The 20,724-nt window shown below is 36.7% G+C and overlaps 1 protein-coding gene across 1 annotated transcript in view; it reads right to left on the reverse strand.

The window, feature by feature from the left end:
* Positions 1 to 3,830: 3,830 nt before the first annotated feature.
* LOC141899004 (lipoxygenase homology domain-containing protein 1-like) overlaps positions 3,831 to 20,724 on the reverse strand; it is a 65,116-nt gene continuing 48,222 nt past the window's right edge. Inside the window, exons 37-54 of the mRNA XM_074785153.1 lie at positions 19,924 to 20,058; positions 19,662 to 19,831; positions 19,448 to 19,537; positions 19,223 to 19,355; positions 18,708 to 18,871; positions 16,942 to 17,099; positions 16,122 to 16,201; positions 15,808 to 15,965; positions 15,493 to 15,582; positions 15,111 to 15,243; positions 12,554 to 12,708; positions 11,857 to 12,014; positions 10,343 to 10,586; positions 10,154 to 10,246; positions 9,172 to 9,310; positions 8,925 to 9,079; positions 8,685 to 8,842; positions 3,831 to 8,060 (exon numbers count right to left, since the gene is read on the reverse strand). Coding sequence (XP_074641254.1) covers positions 7,853 to 8,060; positions 8,685 to 8,842; positions 8,925 to 9,079; positions 9,172 to 9,310; positions 10,154 to 10,246; positions 10,343 to 10,586; positions 11,857 to 12,014; positions 12,554 to 12,708; positions 15,111 to 15,243; positions 15,493 to 15,582; positions 15,808 to 15,965; positions 16,122 to 16,201; positions 16,942 to 17,099; positions 18,708 to 18,871; positions 19,223 to 19,355; positions 19,448 to 19,537; positions 19,662 to 19,831; positions 19,924 to 20,058 — 2,621 coding nt within the window. The 3' untranslated portion in view covers positions 3,831 to 7,852. The remainder of the gene's footprint in view (positions 8,061 to 8,684; positions 8,843 to 8,924; positions 9,080 to 9,171; positions 9,311 to 10,153; positions 10,247 to 10,342; positions 10,587 to 11,856; positions 12,015 to 12,553; positions 12,709 to 15,110; positions 15,244 to 15,492; positions 15,583 to 15,807; positions 15,966 to 16,121; positions 16,202 to 16,941; positions 17,100 to 18,707; positions 18,872 to 19,222; positions 19,356 to 19,447; positions 19,538 to 19,661; positions 19,832 to 19,923; positions 20,059 to 20,724) is intronic.

A 20,724-nucleotide genomic window follows, 5' to 3' on the forward strand; every position in this document is an offset into this window, starting at 1 on the left:
TAAAGAATATTTATTGAATGGCGGCCGTCTTGAAAATGTCGGCCGTATTGAATTTTTTTCAGTTGCCCCCATGTCTGATTTTTTCAGTTAGTCAATCTCTTATCATTCCTGAAATTGCCATGCTTGTTGCCAAGATGGCACGATTTTTTCACCAAACCTCCTGACCATAACCTGGATTTATCCATTCTATTGCATAAATTCCATTCGTCAGCAACGAAATTCTCCGAAAAAAAACGGCCGAGAAGAATGCTTAGCTTGACTGCAATATCCCGCGTGCAACAATCGACGGGCAACGATCATTAGATAGCGGGCTGCGTCAGCATCAATTCGTTGCTGGTCCCAGTTTCACGAAAAAGTTTAAGCCTAAAACGGTTAAGTTTGAAATGTTGTCCTCATTGAAAACATGAAGTAACCAATGGCAATTACACCAAAAATTTGAGTTAAAATTTTTTTGCGAAACTGGCCCCTGGGCCCAGTTTCACAAAAAAGTTAAACTCAAATTTTTGGTGTGGGCCAGTTTCACAAAAAAGTTTAACTCAAATTTTTGGTGTAATTGCCATTGGTTACTTCATTTCTTCAATGAGGACAACAATTCAAGCTTAACCTTTAAGCCTTAAACTTGTTCGTGAAACTGCACCCTGTGGAGCTCATTTGGTCTGGCTTCCACGAGCGGTTACCTGCGGCAGTTGTAACAAGCTAGCTAGAAACCGCACTTGAAAACCAGCCCTTAGCATCGGACGACGTTTTGCTAACAAATTATCTTCACGGGATCCATGCGGCTTGAGTAGTTCTTGGTATGTTATACGCAGGTTTGATTCTAGATTCATTTCAAATGATTTGGTCGACTCCATCCTACAAATGAAACCGAAAATTTTCTCTAATTCAAGCCAAGACAAAATGTGGGGTACGTAACCCCAGAAACTAGATCCTTATCAATGGCGTGACCATGAATCGTATGGATAAAACAGACCGTTTGGCGAATTCGAAGTATACGCAGTATAGAGGACTCTAATAACATCGGTCGATTACGTAGCAAATTTACAGCCTATTGGGATTTAAACACCACTTACCAAAAACTCGCGTGCCGTCGTTTAGGTCATCCGTGTGATCTTCCGTATCTGATCGTTGGTCGGCGAACACCAAACGACATGTCGAAAGCGCTTGATAGGCTGCGAGCAAATTGGGCCCCGGATTAAACGAATATTCTCTCCCCCGGGGAGATATTTCTGGCGACAAGCGAGGAATATAGCTCGGGTTTCCGAGAAATCTGTGTATAAATCAAATTCTCATTGCGATCCGTTGCTATTTGAATAATATATATATGGTGCGTGCCGTCACAATGCCCCAACAAGGGACATTCAGAAACAATTGATTCGTCTAGACACAAAAAGAAATGCTAGATTTTTAGTATATATACATTGTATGTATAAACGTCTTACTTCAATGTACGTAACACTTCGTATATTCTTCAATATAATAATTTATACACATTTATCCTTATCCCAGAAAACAATTCCACCGTTGGTTGCACGGCAGAAATTTTACTGGAGTCAAATATGTATAAATCGATTTGAAAAATTAACTGCTTTGATTTCAAATCTAAAAGCCAAAATTCCAGTCACAAGTGGAATTGGGTCATGGGTTTCAACGATGAGCTAGTTTACACAGATATATATCATACCTGTATGCGCCCGTCTTCGAAAAATATGCAACGAACACACACTATGTGCTGATGAATTCCGGATTAAGACGGGCAAGATCATGGAAGATGTGCGGCTTATAAATGCCCGGAGTGCTCGCGAAGAAAATAGCTATTGGCTAATACCATAATGAATGGACGTTTTACAGTAAATTGATCATCACGATATATGAAATTTCTCATCGATAGCATTATCAAAGATGGTATCGTTGACGTCAACAGTTTTAGAGTTAGTTAATTAATCGATGGATTATGAAACTTCGTTTTATTGTCCATGGTTAAGCAAAATAGGCTTACGTGTGTTATTCGTTAAGCGGGGATCTCCAAACTGCTGACTAAAGCGATTTTTACCGTTTTGACATTTCCTTGTCGGTTGTGGGTAAACTGTTTAACCAGGGTTCTCATGGAAAGATTTGGGAAATCAATGAGTTTAAAAAAATCTTCAATCATTTTCAATAGCAACGGGCTTCGTTCGTTAATTTTCTTATCCTAATCGGTTATTTACTTATAATAACTTGTCATTTGGATAAGTCATCAACATAAAGTTGGTTCCAGCCGCAACGACTTAAACAAGTAACTGAAGTTCGAGCTGGTCAGTTTTACTGTCGAATTTTTATTTTTCTTTTTTATTTCGCATATAGCCCACATTAAAACAGTATGTAATTGATACGACCGTGGATCGCACAACTATATCTGCAGTACGGTACTTCCGGGAATTCCAATTTCAAAATCAAACCCCCTGTTTCGGTTCCGGAAGGGACACAAAATCAAACGAAATTTACCAATCAAATAGAAAAAATAGCACTGAAAAATGTATCATTTGATATCAAAAGGCGCCACGGATTTTCAATTATTACTAGCGCTGGACAATCCACTCTCACCAAACTACATGTAAGTCGGTCTACGTGTAAAACAATTCCAAAAAATGCAGATTAATGTATCAATCAGGCATGAGAGAGAGTGAGACTTCTAGACAGGGTTAACGGGCAAACATGCGGCCATTGTGCACGCATTTAAAAGCAGCACGCGACAGCAAAAAAAAACGTGCAGAAACACTTCGATCCACATATTGTCACGTTTAGTTATTGTAACGGCGTTTTCGCAAAAATTGAATTTCGATCCGATGCATTGTTTAACTTATTTCATTAGCTCGAGCCACCAGTAATAACAACACGTTCTCGCGAGCTCTCATCATTCAAGCACGTGTTTAACATCATGTGTCAAATGCGCGAAATCGGAAGACGAGTTCCATTACAGTTATAAATTCAATCTTTTTCAAATTACGAAAAAACAAGATAATGAAATATTCATCACATCAGAAACATTCTACTCCTTTAGAAACTCTTTGAATATCCCATTTCACATCAGCATTACATTGTAATCTGTGAAGAAATGGACAATTATAAGATTATTCGTAGTTCTCTTGTTTGATAAACGTCACCAGTCCCCCACTCATTGACAAAGGTCCACACAGATGTCGTCAACTTTTGAGTTATCGATTTCAAAAGATTCACTCATCTTTTTCATTCATTTTCGTCTATACTGGTACTTGATTTGGGGCCAAATTTTAATCCCAAATATGCGAGTTGTGAAATTTCTCTTCTTTGAATCTAATTTTCAAAGATTATCCACGCGAATACTCGCAGCACCCGACATTTGCGTGGATTACTTACAAAAAGTTCCACTTTTGTAAAAAAAAAACGAACCCCCATAGACATGGCTGTGGCTACAGACCTGTAACCAGGGTCACGAGTGTCAGGTGTAATCAAAACAAATATCAAATTTAAAACTATGAGGGAATTCTCCCAGGACCTAACCTGATTTGTGTGGGTGCCTTACAAAAAGTTCCTCTTTCACACGAAAATCGACCCCACGACCCAAACATGGGATGGCGACGGGCCTACAGACCGCCGATATAGCCACGACTATCTGTATTAGATAGCTTAACCAAGCGTCAATATTCAACAGATTCAGTAGATTAGTCGCCTGCGCTTGATGGCCGATATGACGTCACTTGCGGAGGGCGGTGTACCATTCATAGCAATTAACATTGAGGTGGTACGCTACGGTGATCACAACACGAACGAACAAGGAAAAGGGAAAAACGAATGTATAAACATATTTTCCGTAACCAAATCATGCAAACACTTTATTGTACATACAAAGATGGATTTATTCATTCGATGTGCAGTTTAAATTGCGAGAAACAATGACATATAAGTATCATATACGATAAAATATAGATTATTCCTAGCCTTCCAGACTAAATTACCACATTGCACTGGGTTAGCCTATTCTGTATTCATGCCTATGAATTATGCTGAACAAAAATAACATTGCCTGTATTAATACACTTGGAAAAAAGTGATACGCTCTCAAACCAAATTCGCTAAATGATCGCTTCGCGTGAAAAACAACTGCGATTTACGTAAAAAGTCGCCACGATATCAACAAGTGCGATAGTAAATCACGAGTTAATGAGCGCCTCGTGATCAGTGTTAGAGAAGTATCATTCATTAGACGTACTCAGTCGAATATCGTGTCATCACACATTTCACGTCAGCCGAGTCAGCATTATCGGATGCTTTTTCGAGTTTCACATTTCAAAACCTTAAAAAGTGTTGCCAAAGACTTTAAAGTGTAGTCAAGTCAGCACGTAAAGGTATCCTTGTCAAATTGCATCGAACCGTGGTAGATTTCACGATGCCATTAGGTTCGAGAATTGGTAATCAAGGGCTGGAAAGACGGGCAAATTTTGAATTGCAAGTACATGTACTGTAAATGTACCCATCCAAAGAAAAACTGGTTTTGACAGTAAAAAACACTTCAACTTTGGCAGTTACTTTCAATTACGATGGCCGGCATTGTCCATCATATTTACATTCAAAAATGTAATGTATCCTCTTAGCATACAGTTGAACCTCGTTTATACGATACAAAAGCATCATTTGGAAGATAAATCCTAAAAGTAGGAATTAAGAGGGCATTCGACCTTTAAATCGAAACCCGCTTATCACGAAGATATTTGTATCGATCAAGATTTGGATACAAGTAATACAAAACCCGTTTAATAAAACAATTTCACCGTTGCCCGCAACATTCGTATTAACGAACTTCCACTCTATTTTGATACAATTTGAACAGGAGATTTTGGTTTTTTCGTGAGTCTTCAACAATTAATGTCAAAACCATATAAACTATTACATTTTTGACTAATACATATACGTATATAACAATGAAAATCAACGGAAAAAAAATGACGTAACTTCAACAACTATTTTATGTAGACATATATATGCAAACGATAAAAAGATTCGAATAGATTCTCTACAGATGTTTTACGATGTTTGGATAAAAAATGCAACTAGCGTAAATAGCAGCCACATTGATGGCATCATAGATTACCATAACAACCTTTTAGTCAGATTTTACATATCTGTGCATGTACCACATATATACATAATTGAGCAAATGTGCATTCGTACATTATCTTATTAATAATACTTCTTTTTTTATTATAATCTATAGTGAAACATTAAAAGGAAGCAATGCGCATCGAATGAAAATTTCACATATAACGTAGAACATATTCCGTGTTTCTAACAATCTTTTTGAAATCAGTTCCCATAGATATCTGTCAATTCAATCCAATCCAACTTGAAGAGAAAAACCCACAATATAGATATATCTAAAACAATTGCTCTTGTTTTTTCCTAATGTTTCAGTTGGAATCGTTCCGCCCATCTTCTGAAATTGATATTTTAAATAAACTATGAAGATGGAAGTATGCCACCCGAAACGTTAGGAAAAAACAAGAGCAGTTGTTTTGTAGCTACATCATGGGTTATGGCATTCAAGAACGAAAGTACTGTAGAACCTGCTTGATTTGGATCATTTGGGACCAACAAAATTCATCCAGTTTACGGGAAATCTGGATTAAGGTCATTTTGGATATTAATGAACAAATGGACTGCAAATAATGTCCAGATAAGGCCGGAACCCGGATTAAGCCGATCCGGATTAAGCAGGTTTGACCGTACATGTAGTCATGGCTATCTACAATCAATCCCACTTCCCCGACTCATTTGAATGAGGAATTACAGGTAAGAATCTTAACCTGTTCGAGAAACTGCGTTTACAGTTTGATGGAATTGTTTGACCAACTATGATTTCATCCTTGATTAAAAGAAGAAGGAAATTCAATTACAAAATGATCTATTCTCCATTGGAATGTTTAATTTTTTTTAGAGAAAAACTAATGCAGTGTCTAAAAAAAGATTAAAATTTAGATTCTTCATGAAAATGAGGGGTAATTTTAACTTGTCAATCATCCTCAATGACAATCTAATCATTTAATCATCATCGGTGCAATCTAATTTGAACATGATATGGTCGAAACCGAACCCTGTCCGCAAAAACGCTGGAATGTATATTTAGATTTATGAATAGATATATGGTAGATATGAAAAATTTGATATCTTGAAATAATTGAGATCACTCGATAATGGCCTCGATAAGGAGAAAAATCACAGCTTTTTATGGAAAATAAAACAATAACATTAAGTAAATTAGGTTCCAATTAGTTTCCAATAGACAAATTGGACTGAAATTATTTACAACATCTATATTCTATTAAGTGTATTCTGTATCACAGCCATTTTTGAACAACTTTTAACTTATCTATACAATATACAAACAAACTTGAGTAAGTTGAGTGCTCCCACGGAAAAAATTCAATATATCATACTATAGATACAATATAAATAAAACCTGGCTTCCGTCATCGAATTTACATGTACTTTTATACGATGTGTATTGTTTAGATCTAATGGAGATACATAGAATAATACAAAGAACATCTGAATATGTATAATTAACTGTGTACATGTAAAAAAGACTGAGTAGTCTCTACACAAGTCAGATCCAATCAACCCGGATTACCGCTCAGATATTCCTTAAATATCTTTTTAGCCCTACCTGTTGTTTTAATGGTATATCAAACACTATGCGCAAATGATATAAGATCCATCTAACTAAAACCATTGGACACATCTTCCTGGTCCAAGAACAAACTTAAGTCATTAGTAGCAAACAAGTAAATAACAGTCTAACAAGCCTTATCTTTATCAGTCTTATCCAAATTCAGATATTACCTATAGTTCAGGTAAACATAAAGTGGGTAAAACATGCTCATAAAACCGATGAATTGGATTAATTTCATCGGCCTTGAATAATCCGCATTAAATATATAACAATTTCTATATCTGCCGGTAATTGGCTCGGGGATTTTTCCTGCAAAACAACACACAATTCGTGGAACCTTATGAATGATATAGAGTCATCAAATGACACTACATGCACACTTCGTCCCTCTAGAACTATGGATAGGTAATTATCTAGTTAATGCTTAATGTCACCGATGTCAGTGACACATTGCAGCGTTTCACTAGAATCATGTTGTTCAGAGTTAATCACGCTAGCAGTCAGCGTGTGACTATTACCAATGAGTCATCGATTTAATTTTCTTGAAGATGGCAGCACGTGCACGCAGAATTCATCGGAGGTCTAGCTCAAAAATCACTCTCATCAACCTAATCTCTATTAGATGTACAATATTGTGGGCATGGATTCATGTTCATCAAAATTTGCCTGTGAATTTTATTCATTCCCTTACCATAAATCAAATGCATTCCATCTTTCAAAGCTTTCTGCTGGAGAAACCCAGCATATTTGTAGCCTTGGAATATTTTGTAAGAGGTTTACTTGCTGCCTCAAATCTGTTTGAAATATTCCCCGGATTCAACCATGAAAGTGCAAAGCATAGTAGTTTAACAATCTCTAATTATGGAAATTGTGTGATGTTGCCATAAAGCAAACATATGTGTTGAAGCTTGGACGTATAAACTAGAGTCTCAACTACTCATTTCATGCATCCATGGTTGAAGTAAACCTAAGTGCTACAAAAAGATACCAGTATCTATATACTACGCTAATCTCGTAGTTACAAAGTAAAGTGCTCTAGCTGAGCACAGTTCATAAATTTAATAGTGAGGTTATGAGCTTGGTAGAAATTATTTTGATCCAAGATTTTAATGAGTTGAAGGTGTAAGCCACTTAGAGAGATGTTATCATTTCTACGCCCTATAGCTTTCATCATTGGCCGTCCTTTTCATTTTCTTCATCTTTGTCTTTTTCATTTCCATCTTCTTTCTGGTCAGTTCCATTATCGCTAGTAGGCTCTTTATCTTTTCCTTCATTTTCATCATCAGCAGCATCTTCCAACTGTTGGTATTTGCTCGGCGCTTTTGATGGTAAAAGCTCTCTTTCAATTTGCTGATCGCCATAACTTTCAGATAACCAACTGGAAGAAAATCAATTTTAATAGGTGAAATAAATGATTGTCAATGATCGAAATGAAATTGCAGTACCCTCCGTCTACTTTCGACTCTCCATTGCTTTGTTTTACGAACCATAACTACTTAGAAACTAGTAATGCTTGATAATCTAACAATTAATTTCAATATTCAACACCCTCTGGTGAATCTATATAGAATCCAATTGCTTTGAAACTCACCACAAACAGTCATGAGTTACAGCATGAAAATATGCATAAAGTATGGATATAAATGGATTTACATATCGTTTCAATATTCAACGCCCCTGGTAAACAATATATACAGAAACTTTGAATGACCCTGCAACTCACTAGAGAACACGTCATAAGCTAGATCTTTACAATGGATTCTGATAACATTGTAAAGTTTACCAATATGAATGGATACACTATACTCATTCAATATTCAATCCCCCCCCCTCACCACAATCAGAGAACATGTCATGAGCTACAACTTTGGCATAGTGACATATATGAAAATATCATATCATTTCAATTATCAACTCCACCTGATGAAATTGCTGTTAATGACCTCACAACTGGTCACATAGAGATTTCATAATTGGTTACAGAATAGAAATGATTTCTTACTTGTAACAGATGAACTCATATTCATCTCCCTCTACTTCTGACTCAATGATGAAAACCTTATCTAAAAACCATCCAGGAGCTTGTCCACCACCATCATGACCGATAGTCAATTTGCTCAGTTCACCTAAGCCAACAGCTTCTATACTGAATTTATCAACCTAAAATGAAGATTCATGTCGTATCAATACATTCACACGTAAAAAAAATATTTAGTCCAAAACAATATCGATTTTCTCCAACCTTTCCAGTCTCGAATCGAGTACCCTCTTCTTGCGAAATGAGTAGGAAACGTTTACCACTGTCCCATTTTTCCCCATGAAGAATTACGTAAACTTGCGCATCCGTTCCCGAATATTCATCATTCCCGGTGTGAGTAATCACTGTGTATTCAACAGCTACAAAACATTAAAAATAACAAATGACAACCAGATTTCATTAAAAATACTTGGTTTATCTTTTATGTGTACAATATGTATGGTGTACGCACTTTCCAAAGGTTTGTCTTCTTCACTCCAAGTGACCGGGAATTCACGAATGATATCACCATCTCCTTCGGTGACATCGAACCATCTATTAACTGGTATTTCTGCTTTTAGCTCATTGTTCTTGACATTTTCCAAAACGACCTGAAATCCAAAGAGCAACGATATTGAATAAGAGCGAGTGAAAAACAATAAGTCCAAGACGTCATTTTGAATTTGACAAAATCACACCTATTCTTGCACCGGTTACCAGTTTGTAAAAGAATTGAGTTTCAAGTCTTGAAAATTTTAGATGGTCTCGCTCTAAGTCATTTTTTAAACATCCTATCAGTATCACTGTATAAACCAAACAGGTCTTTGTATTTGGCTAACTTTTTATGGTTAAACATTGTCTTATATATTACTATGGTCACAGGGTAGGATCCAGGAAGAAGAACTTAGGGTCTAACCAAATATCTTTAGGGTAAATTGATAAGAAAAGGGCATTCTGGCAGCACCTTACCGGTGTTGTTTAACAGAAATCACCCATTTTATTTTCTTTTTCCACAAAATTGTGCCAATTTTGAAAATGGTCTTATGAATAAACGTGCTTAAGTAAAGTTTTAACTCAAATTTTAGGGTCTGAATCCGTCCCTGGTCACCATGCATTTTGGAATTCTTTGCTGTTTAAAATCAGAAGCTGCACCAGTCTAGTCGAGTTCAAAACCACAACCTAAGAGCTTTCTTATTCAGCTATAATTCAATCATTTATATATCTTGTTTCATGACAAAAAGCTTTTATCAACTAGTCAATTAGTTTATAATGAATTTTATGTACTTGTATAATGTACATGGCACTGATCCACAATGGAATGCAGTTTGTAAAAATGAATTATTATTATCATTTCCAAACACGGGATGCACATCAACTACCGGTGAGACAATGTCTGTGTAAGTGAAACAAGATCTATTTTCAACAGCCCATTTTCAAAAGGAAAAATCTATTACCTTTTCAAGTTTCCAACCGGAGGCACTTCCTTCATCATTGTGTTGTATTCGTATTTTTTGAATAGTTCCAACTTCATCAGCACTGACAGTAACCTTTAATGATATATATTTAATATAAAGATATGAATGATGCAGCTGCTAACAAAGATGATTAAACCGAATGCAACGCAATAATCTTCATCAAATCACCTCAAATTCATCAGTTTGTCCTTGTTCAAATAAGCCACTGCTTCCTGCACCGAGTGGTATGAGACTAGTGCTACCTCTATCTCCAAACACTGTCAGAGAAACTTCTGCATCGGTGCCCGAAAATCCTTCATCAGCAGTATAAGTGTATACTTTCCATTTGTCGGCGTCTTCATCGATGATCTTCGTTAATTCAATTTCCTTCTCTGCTGAGGTTAAATGATTGACTTGGTCATCAAATAACCAACTAAAAAGAAAAAAAAACACAAATCAGCACCAAATTTAAGCTTATTGCATCTCAAACTGCTGATTGTTCCCTGTTTATCTAGTGAGTACTCAGAGAAAATATCAAACTACTCTTCGTCTTGGTATATTAAAGAGGAATATCCTAGTAGTTTTGATGCCTGTACCCAGTCTATGAAACTGGTCTTAGGACAAAGACTTTTTAAAAACATAGAAAGCGGGACGAACGAATGAAAGAATGGATGGACGACAAGACAAAAAGTGAATGCAATAGCCTGCTGGGATTAAAGCCGCAAGTGGGCTAAAAGCAGGTCCCAGTTGGTCAAAAGTTGGTTAGAGTTAAACAGTGGAAAGCTGACTAAGTGACAATCAAAAGTTCATTGTTACTACGGTATTTATCTGCCTGTTATCTTTAACCAACCTCTTGAGAAACTGGTCCCAGATTTGAGAAACTGGACGTATCGGCCCCACTCCGCGCGGCTGCGCCACCGCGCAGGATTTACGTGAAGCAGCAAACACAAACATGGCCACTCTCTCAATTTTCAATGATAGAAATCGTGTGTGCATTTCAATTATTTCGGCTGTTAGGGTTTTAAGGCACAATATAAGTTGATGATGTGATATGGCGATGTTAATTAATGATAATTCCGCAGTGAAGCTAGTCACGAACGGTGCCGATTGAGTGTACAGCTGCCAAAAACACTGAAATGTGCGTAGTTGCGTAACTATTTGCAGTGAATTGCAGACGAAACATGAAGCCTTAACGGCAGTTTAAAAAAAAATTATACCAATCGCAATTGTAAAATAAAAATGAGATAGAACCTTAAAATTCTGGCCATTTCTAAAATGTTATTACCGGTACTAATTTTTAGTCAGTGCCGAACGTTTAGTTTTCCAACAATAATGAGGGGTGGTAGGTAGTCATGCAATTCAAGTCATCATTTATTACACGTTACTTCCGTGTTGTTGAAAATCTCGCGAGTCCTGGACTAAACCCCAATGAACAATGTGATCTGTGTGCTGGCCACAAATGCACACAGATCACACTACACTACCCATTACACACTCCAGTACCCACAGCTTTCATATATCCATCCAAATATTTAGAGTGTCTTTCTTCCGGTATCCAGTTCCACAGTAATTGATTGAGGTTGACTCCAAGGTTAAAATTGGTCATTTCAAAATGTTCAATGAGCCAAATTTTACTTGAAAACTGTGGAATCGGGTACTGGTTTTCAAAATCTGTCACTGTCGATAGAAATAGCAATATATACCTGTTGTTGTCAAATTGGTATATAATCTTATCATCCTTTGCTTCTTTGATGAGGATTTGGTGCAAAAACCATCCGGATCCTTCCCCTCGACCATCGTGACCAACGATGATTTTCGTTAATTCTCTTAGATCAACAGCGGCAATCGTGAACGCATCCGTCTGAAATGAGAAATCGAATGAATTGATTACGGTAGCTCAAACTGCATCACTAACATATGTGATATTTTGCATAGTTCAAAGAAATAGGTTGTATCCCCTTACTATCTGAAGTTCTGCTTTACTGGTTAGCTTAAAGTTCTACCTAGCTAGTCAAATATTATGTGTAAGAATAGTAATGTAACAACAAGTAGTTTAATGAAGTATTTGGTATCAAATAATATGGAGCTTATCACTACTAAAGATAAAGCAGTGGGACACCCTTATTAGCAACAGTGAGAAATGGTTTGATCATTCAAGCTCTTTAAATATTAAAATCTTTATGCAGGGGTGCTTTCAAAACAATTTGGTAAACTTATGATCAGAAATGCTTCAGTAGGTTGATTGTATTGAACTGTAAAATAGAAATTCCAAAAATTTATCTCTATAAAGCTATTCAGTAACATGGATTTCTGATAGCTCTGGATCCAAAGTTGAGTATGGATATTTCACAATGTTCTTCCATCAAATCAAGCAAGTGAAAATCAATACACATGTGTTACCTGACTTTTTTCAAATTTCTTCTCAGTATTCAAGCTTTTCTTCAACAGTCGTTTTCCTGTGTCACCGCGTTCACCAAATATTTGTAAATGGGCATTTGATTCACTTCCAGCAAACTCCAGATCACCCGTGAATACCTCCACATAGTAATGTTTGACTAGAATGATACAATGATACGATGAGATGAATTCAACTTCTGAACCAACAAATTCATGGCAAAACATCATCGAAGACTCTAGCCTAAATTCAAGTAGGCCCGCAGAATAAGGGAAATATCAAGGGTGTCATTCTCAGAAAGAAAATTTCGACCAAAACACTGATCTAAGTAGAGTACAGCCTAAATAAATATCCTATAAAGGACTAAAATGTAAAATAGTAGCTCCAGGTCATTTGATTTAAAACTAAACCAGGAAATCACATGTGTTAGATATAGAACTATTTCAGTAGCAACGATATTTACTGGCAACAGTAGGACAAAATATCAAAGCGTTTTCACACCATCGTTTTCAACTAGGGGTCCAGGTGCACTGATAATTTCAATATGCAATGCTTCCTGGTGAACAAATACAGAAACCAATGACCATGAAATAGAAAATGTCATGAGCTACAACCTTGCAATTGGTAACAAAATATGAATAGATCCCAATCTAAATGGAAATACGATGTAAATTGTCATCCAACGCCCCCTGAAGGTATGCATGAGTCAATGACTTTGAAAATCACCAAAATCATACGAAGTCTCATGATCTACAACTTCAAAACAAATGTTCTAATGAAAACTTCAAGTCTCGATTTTGCCAAAACAACAATGGCCATACAATAACTATCTTAATTGGACCGATTGGGAAAATTTTTTTGGCTGCAGATACATCTAGAGTAGATACATATACAAACCAAATATCACAAATTTTATGTACAGACAAATGGACAACTAGAAAGAAACTTCAAAAGAGGACGTTCGTTTGTGAAACGCATGTAGACCCAGACACCTCCCACATTGATTGGAAAATTTGAATACCGGCTATTCAAGTGTCATCCTACTGCGTAATTCAAAAATTATTCTTTGGGATTCAAAAATCGAGGAATCAACCATAAATTCTGCCATAAGTTTTACATCTATTCAAAAAATTGAGTAGGAGGCCGGTGAAGGTTTTAACGTTTTAAGTTAGTTCTCATGAGACTGAATGCAAGTGGATTTAGGGTAGACTAGTCCTACCCTTCAGAATTTGAATTTGCCCACCAAAAAGTATTTGACTAGATTTTCTAAGCAAAAATAAATCCAAATGGCATAAAATACCCCTTTCGGTCCTATATATTCGGAGGGCCAAAGGAACCCCACCAATGTTTGCCTTGCACTTAGATAACCATAAAATAAAAGTAGTCAGGAAGTATTAATGGCAAGAAAACTTGAGTAAAATATTTATTAAACACATTTTATAACAGGATATGATCTGTAGTCAAATGTGTGTCTGCCAGATGATGTTTCTTCTAGGCTGTTTATATCCTAAAAATTAAAAAAAACAAAAACAGCGACAATAGATATTTCAATACATGTCCCCTGGACAAGAATTATTTCAGAGAGAGTCTATAAAACGTGAATACTTGATTGTACAATCTAATGGCATAGCAGTTGGCTCCAGTTGAAAAATCATTGGACAAAAGAAAAAATCAAAAAAGTTTTGGCGCCAAAAAATCTAATTTGTTGCCAGGTTTGTTTACACATGTGCGCGATGCACGTGGTTATATTATTGTTTACATCTGACGTCATGGGCAGATCGCAAGCCCCGCCCCACGTGTCAATCAAATGGCTTATAGGCAAAATGTTAAAAGAACCCTACTAAAAAAACTATGCAGTGTAACAATCCAGGATTTTCGGTACGGAATCCGACGTCAAATACCTTCCTATTAAAGGTTTTTTGGTGTATATCGGATAAATAATAATTATGATATTCACTTCATAAAATTTGAAGTGGATTGCTTCCGATTCATGGCGGCTGTATTTAGTCACGTAGGTCAAACTGACAGCATGTGTGTGCGTGTCGAGCGGACCATTGCGTAATTTTCAATGCTGCGAACGTCTCTAGATTCTCACAGGGCCTCTATGCGCTTACAAAGAATTAAGTTACCATATATGTTGACACTCACCTTTAAAGAGACTTCGTACAGTCCTCTAAAGTTAACATCCACGATACAACGATTTTAAAAATGGCACTTCTGTCGATCACTATACCCTCTACGTCATAAGCAACACGTGATGTGTGATGTCACACAAACGGCGTGAAGAGCATTTTTTCAAGAGGGCACAGCAAAAACTAACCAACTATTTTTAACCAAATTCAATCCCAACTTGAAGACACCATTTCTGATGCGGAATTTGAGGAAATCTCTAACTAACTGGCTTTAAAACGACCTTAAACGTCTGTCAACCAAATCGGAAGTGCGTCATCAACTGGCAAACCGATCACATAAGGACGTTCGTCTAACGAACATCCTAAAAAGGGAATATAATTACCACTGGGGCTTCACCCCTAGTGGGCTTAAGATATCCTTCTCCCTAACCTTTAAGCATGTCATCCTTCTTTTCTTTACTGACAGCAATTTCAACGATACCATCAGACTCATCGTTCACTCGAATCCAATCACTGAAGTCAAACGAATAGGAAGCACTAGTCTCTTCTTCTCTCAAAAGTACCTGAAAATAATTGCAGCCTAAACCGTTAGAATCCCCAGTTGAATAAATTATTCTGATGAAGGGATTATAGGGTCATTTACTCATGGGATAGTTATTTCCCCAGAAAATAAGGGTCCAGTTTGGATATTTTGTATTTCTTATGCTGGATATTTACTATGCTGAATGTTGCTCTTTTGGGGTGTTTTCAAGAATCCTTGTTTAAAATTCCACGCTTCATAAGCATTACCAGGTACTGGTATTCATACTCACATCTTCAAGAAACCAAGCAACTTCATCAGCGGATCCGGACAAGTGAAGACGAATTTTGTAAACAGGGCCAATTTCTTGTTTAACAGTTATCTACAAAATCGAACATACATAAAATTATTTGTCTTTCACATTGGCAATCTATGAACTGGAAGAGAGAAATTCTTTAAGTGGATTGTGGATCATTTACAGACCAATACAAAAGAAATTGGCAATAATGTTTGTCAGGTGAGCAGATTATGGTAAACATTACCATATATGAAATCACAGATTTTTTTATTACAGAACTCGGCTTTCAAAATTTCATTCAGATCTTACATCAAACTCATTGGTCTTCAGCTCTTCAAACTGGACACCTTCTTCTGCACCAAGAGGCACCATATCTGAGACACCATTATCTCCATAGATAACCATAAATAAACTAGCAGTAGTACTGCCACCAGCACCGGTCTTGGTCCACACCTTCCATTTATTAGCTATATTAAATAGATTAATAAGTTAGATATCCATGAAGCATTTCTCAACCATGACGTATGAATTTACCTCAAGGTCAGTCAATTTGAGCAGAAAAAGTGTATGTTCCCATGTACGCATGTATTGTGCATCACCATTGATTGAGTTTATAGACTTACTTGGAGGAGTGTCATCAAGAATTTCAGTGAGGAACAATGTTTTTTCAGTGAGATTATCTTCACTGCCATCAAACAGCCATCTTAAAAAAATTTGAATGTAGAATTATAAGACAAAATGTAGAAACTGATAAGCCACGATTGACATGATGTATACCGTATTTTCTGGTGTGTAAGTCGAGTTTTTGAGACCAAAAATCATGTCCAAAAAAACGTAGGTCGACTTATACACCGGCTACACTTTCGATATCGTTTTAAACTGATGATGTTTAGAGTTCAAGGTCGCCATGATGAAATGGAATATTAATTTATGTTAGGCTACACTCATATACCAATTAGAATTTAGGATGTTGATAAAAATAGTTTCTTATAGTTTGGAAATGTTTCAAAATTAACTAATGTTAAAAATCAAAAGAGAAAGAAAACCGCGTATATTCATTGTACAGTGTTTATATAAGCCGCGATGCTGTGGCAGCATGCCAATAATCAATACACAGTCAGTCTAATACTAGACAACAGGCGCGCGGCATTCAATGTATATACACTATACATTCAACACATGGATACAAATAATGAGCACTAATCCGGTAATTTAATATTAGAAACAACAGATCCCAATGATCTAATAATGCAAACAGTGGTAAAGACTCTCAACTACTATGACAATGAGATCGGCACTGTTTTCAATGCGACATATATAAACACATGAAGAAGAGACTCGACTTATACACCGACTATAGCCCTAGCACAACTTTTTAAACTGAAAATTTGACCTCGACTTATACACCGGGTCGACTTGTACACCGGAAAATACGGTACGTACCGTTCGTTAAGAAACAGGTATCGTTTGGTGTCATCCTTGTTTTCTCTGATGATGATCTTATCCAGGTACCATCCAGATCCTGTAATTTTACCGTCATAACTGACCACTAATTTCGTCAATTCATTCAAATCAACGGCATTTATCATAAACACATCCATCTGAAAATACCGAATTGTTATGCATATCAGCCATTTTTAGTCGAAAACGAAGTTTAGTTACATAGCAGCCCAGTAGAACTAGGGGTCCAGGGACACCATGCCCACTTGGGAAATGGTTTCAAATGCTCAACAATCTAACAATTTCAATATTCAACGCCCCCTGGTGACCATTTACAAAAACCAACGACCTTGAAACTCACCAAAATCATAGAACATGTCAGCAGCTACGATTTTGTAATTGATTGTGATATATGCCTCGTTACCAATTTAATATGGAAATACTAAGTCATTCTACTAGTCAACGCCCCCTGGTGACCATATTCAAAACCCAATGACCTCGAAACTCACCACAATCATAGAACATGTCATGAACTACAACTTTGCAATTGATCATGGTAACAAAATATGCCTAGGTACCAATATAATAAGGAAATACTAAGTTATTCTACTATTCAACGCCCCCTGGTGACCATATAGAAAAACTAATGTCCTTAAAACTCACAACAATCATAGATGATGTCATGAGCTACAACTTTCCAATTGATTGTGGTTACAAAATATGCATAGGTACGAATATAATAAAGAAATGCTAAGATATTGTATTATTCAACACCCCCTGGTGGCCATATACGAAATCCAATTACCTTGAAACTCACCACAATAATAGAACACGTTATGAGCTACAACTTTTTAATTGATTGTGGTATCAAAATACGCTTAGGTATGAATATAATGTGGAAAAACTTTTTCCCACTTACGAATGAGTACTGCTGACACCAAGATGGCCGCCAATTGCGTCATAATTGGCTGATGAAAAATACCTGTCTGAGGTATAAAACATCCCTTTCCAAAGAATACCCATCACAAATTGCAATGAGAAATGGTAAACCAGTAGGAAGCTACAGGACTCAGAATTCGGGCAAAAATTAACATTTTTGGGCACTAAAAAGGTCATAGGACGGCCATCTTGAGTCCGACCGACCCAATTTTTGTTTCGTTGATGGGCCCTGGGGGGATTCATATATATCCGAAAGATCAAGGTAATTGATCGAAGCGTCTTCAAAATTTCCCTCAAAAAGTTCAAAAATGTGTAAAAAGTGCTGATTTTGGCGAACAACAATGGCTGCCAGTCGGCCATCTTGATTCTGACAGGGCCAGTTTTTGGGCTGAAGATGTGTCTAGGGTAGATACACGTGTAACCCAAATATCAAGACGTTACCTTGAAGCGTCTTCAAAACTTCCCAAAATAACTGGATTCCGTCTACGGACGGACGAACGACGGACGAAAAGTGAACGCAATAGCCCGCTGGGACTAAAGTCCCAAGTGGGCTAAAAATGTAATCATCCTTATGACTTGTTTCTATTGGTTTAAAGTGGATAAGGAGGTATCAAGACACTCCTCTAGATTTTGAAGGGCCCTCAGAATAGAATTCCTGAAATACTGAAATCCAATGAAAACACTTATCACTTTATCCTACAGCGTTACTCGTTTGTACCTTATTTTCAAAATTTGTTTTGGGGATTTAAGGTGACACACTGGCTGAGTGAATAGCTTAAGGAATGCTAATTTTGATTCCGAGGAATTATACTATGACGCATTATACATACTTGACCACGCTCAAACTTGTTTCTTCCGGTTTCAATATTCTCTCTCTTCAGAAGACACCGCTTTCCAGAGTCGCCTCTAGCACCAAATAATTGCAAGTTTACAGAGGCCTCAATCGATGCAGATTCGTTATCACCAGTGTAAACCTCTACGTAGTACTGATTAACTGAAAATACAAGTGCGATAACTCTTAAGTTTTTCATTTTTCAGCTGCTTTTCTTCACAATCAAATCTAAATATACAGGGCCCACTTCCATAGATATCAGTTAGAGTTAAAACAAGTCTATTTGCGATGTTTTAACCATATAGTAAAATCTTGAATCAAAACTGTGGATCTGCATCTTGGCATAGCATTTGAGAGATACATGTATTTTATGAAACATTTGATGCACATCCTTCCTCAGCGAGATTGGGATTGCTCGCCAGCTTCAGTTAATAACTTAAATAACTTTTTCAAAGCGTTTGAAAGTCCATTAAAGTGACATTAGACAGAGTATATTTATGCATGTACCGGTACCTTTCAAACGTTCCTCTTCATTTTCTTTGTCAAGAGCAATTTCCAGATGACCATCATTTTCGTCATCCAAATACATCCACTGATTAACAGTGAATTTAAAGTGTTGGTCATACTTCTCTTCATGAAGGTCAACCTAATCGAAGAAACAAAGCGAAAAGAATATTTTCATTTACAAAAATGAGTCAAAGTCATACACACAGTCTATAAAGGGTTGCAGTTACTTACTGATTCGATGAACCAGGTGCATGGTTTTTCTGGACCTGATAACGCAAAACGCAACTTATACAAAGTACCGACATCTTCTTCAGATATCACCTTTATGTAAAAAGGAATTACAATGAGAAAAACTATCATGGCTTCCCTAAATAAATGAACAAATGCATACGAAATGCAAATGTAGGAATAGAAAACAACTATTTTCATGTCAACTAAAACTTACATTGAATTCATCTTGCTTGCCATTCTCGAATAAGAATCCTCCATCATCTTCATTCGTAAGGTTAAGTATTTCTGAGTGAGCCTTATCACCATACATGACCATTGATACATTTGCCTTGACACCAGACCCTTCATCCTTTCCTGTCAGAATTTGAACTTTCCACGAATGACCTGTAAAATCCACAGAAATATGTGAAACTTATATTTCATCTATAAATCAAATCACTGCATACAACTTCAAAATCCTTTTTATGTACACTTACCTTTTGGGGCCGGCTCTAAGATGCGTTCAATTAATTGATCATCTTCACCAGCATCCAACCATCGTTTACAGTTAAACATCTTACTCCATTCATCACCTTCTTTCACGACAACATTATCGAGAAACATTCCAGAGCCTATAAAGATATGAGTAAAAACATTTCAATGACAAAGCCTGTTTTCACATATTTCCAGCATCAATAATTTCTTCAGTCATGACATAGTTGGCAATATCATTCAGAATTGTCAAATGAGTGATGCGAATGAAGCTATGTTAGCCGCACACCCAGTCCCACAGTAACACCTATAAGTCAAGAGTTGAAATCCATTCATTTCAAATGTCGCGATTCTGGAGTCCAATTTCAACTGTGGAACTAGATCCTGTGCTCTATGCCAGCCAATGAAGGGACCTGTAATTGCCATTGCCAAAGTTGGAACCCCGAAGCAGAAAATAAGAACGAAAAACTTGTAGCGGTAATGGTGGCGGAGGCAAAAATATTCTGTGTTGATAAAAGTGATTGCGTATGTATAAAGCTACATGCCCGGCAGTAAATCTATTTCAGCTGGTTAGTAGTAAACTATGGTAAATGAAGGATGTTTTATCATTTCTATCCAGCATATTTCATCAAACGTTATTGTGAAATCAGTGTATGGATTGTGCGATAAGAATAGAATTTGTTGACTACAACGCTAGACTCAAGCGATTTATACGAGGTCAGAAAAACATTTCACAAACGAAAATTCGAAAAATTATCTGTCTGTACGTAAGGGACAGGTTAGAAACATTGAAAGAACGCTGAAAC

Source organism: Tubulanus polymorphus, chromosome 2 (assembly GCF_964204645.1).
Source record: "Tubulanus polymorphus chromosome 2, tnTubPoly1.2, whole genome shotgun sequence".
Taxonomy (NCBI): domain Eukaryota; kingdom Metazoa; phylum Nemertea; class Palaeonemertea; order Tubulaniformes; family Tubulanidae; genus Tubulanus; species Tubulanus polymorphus.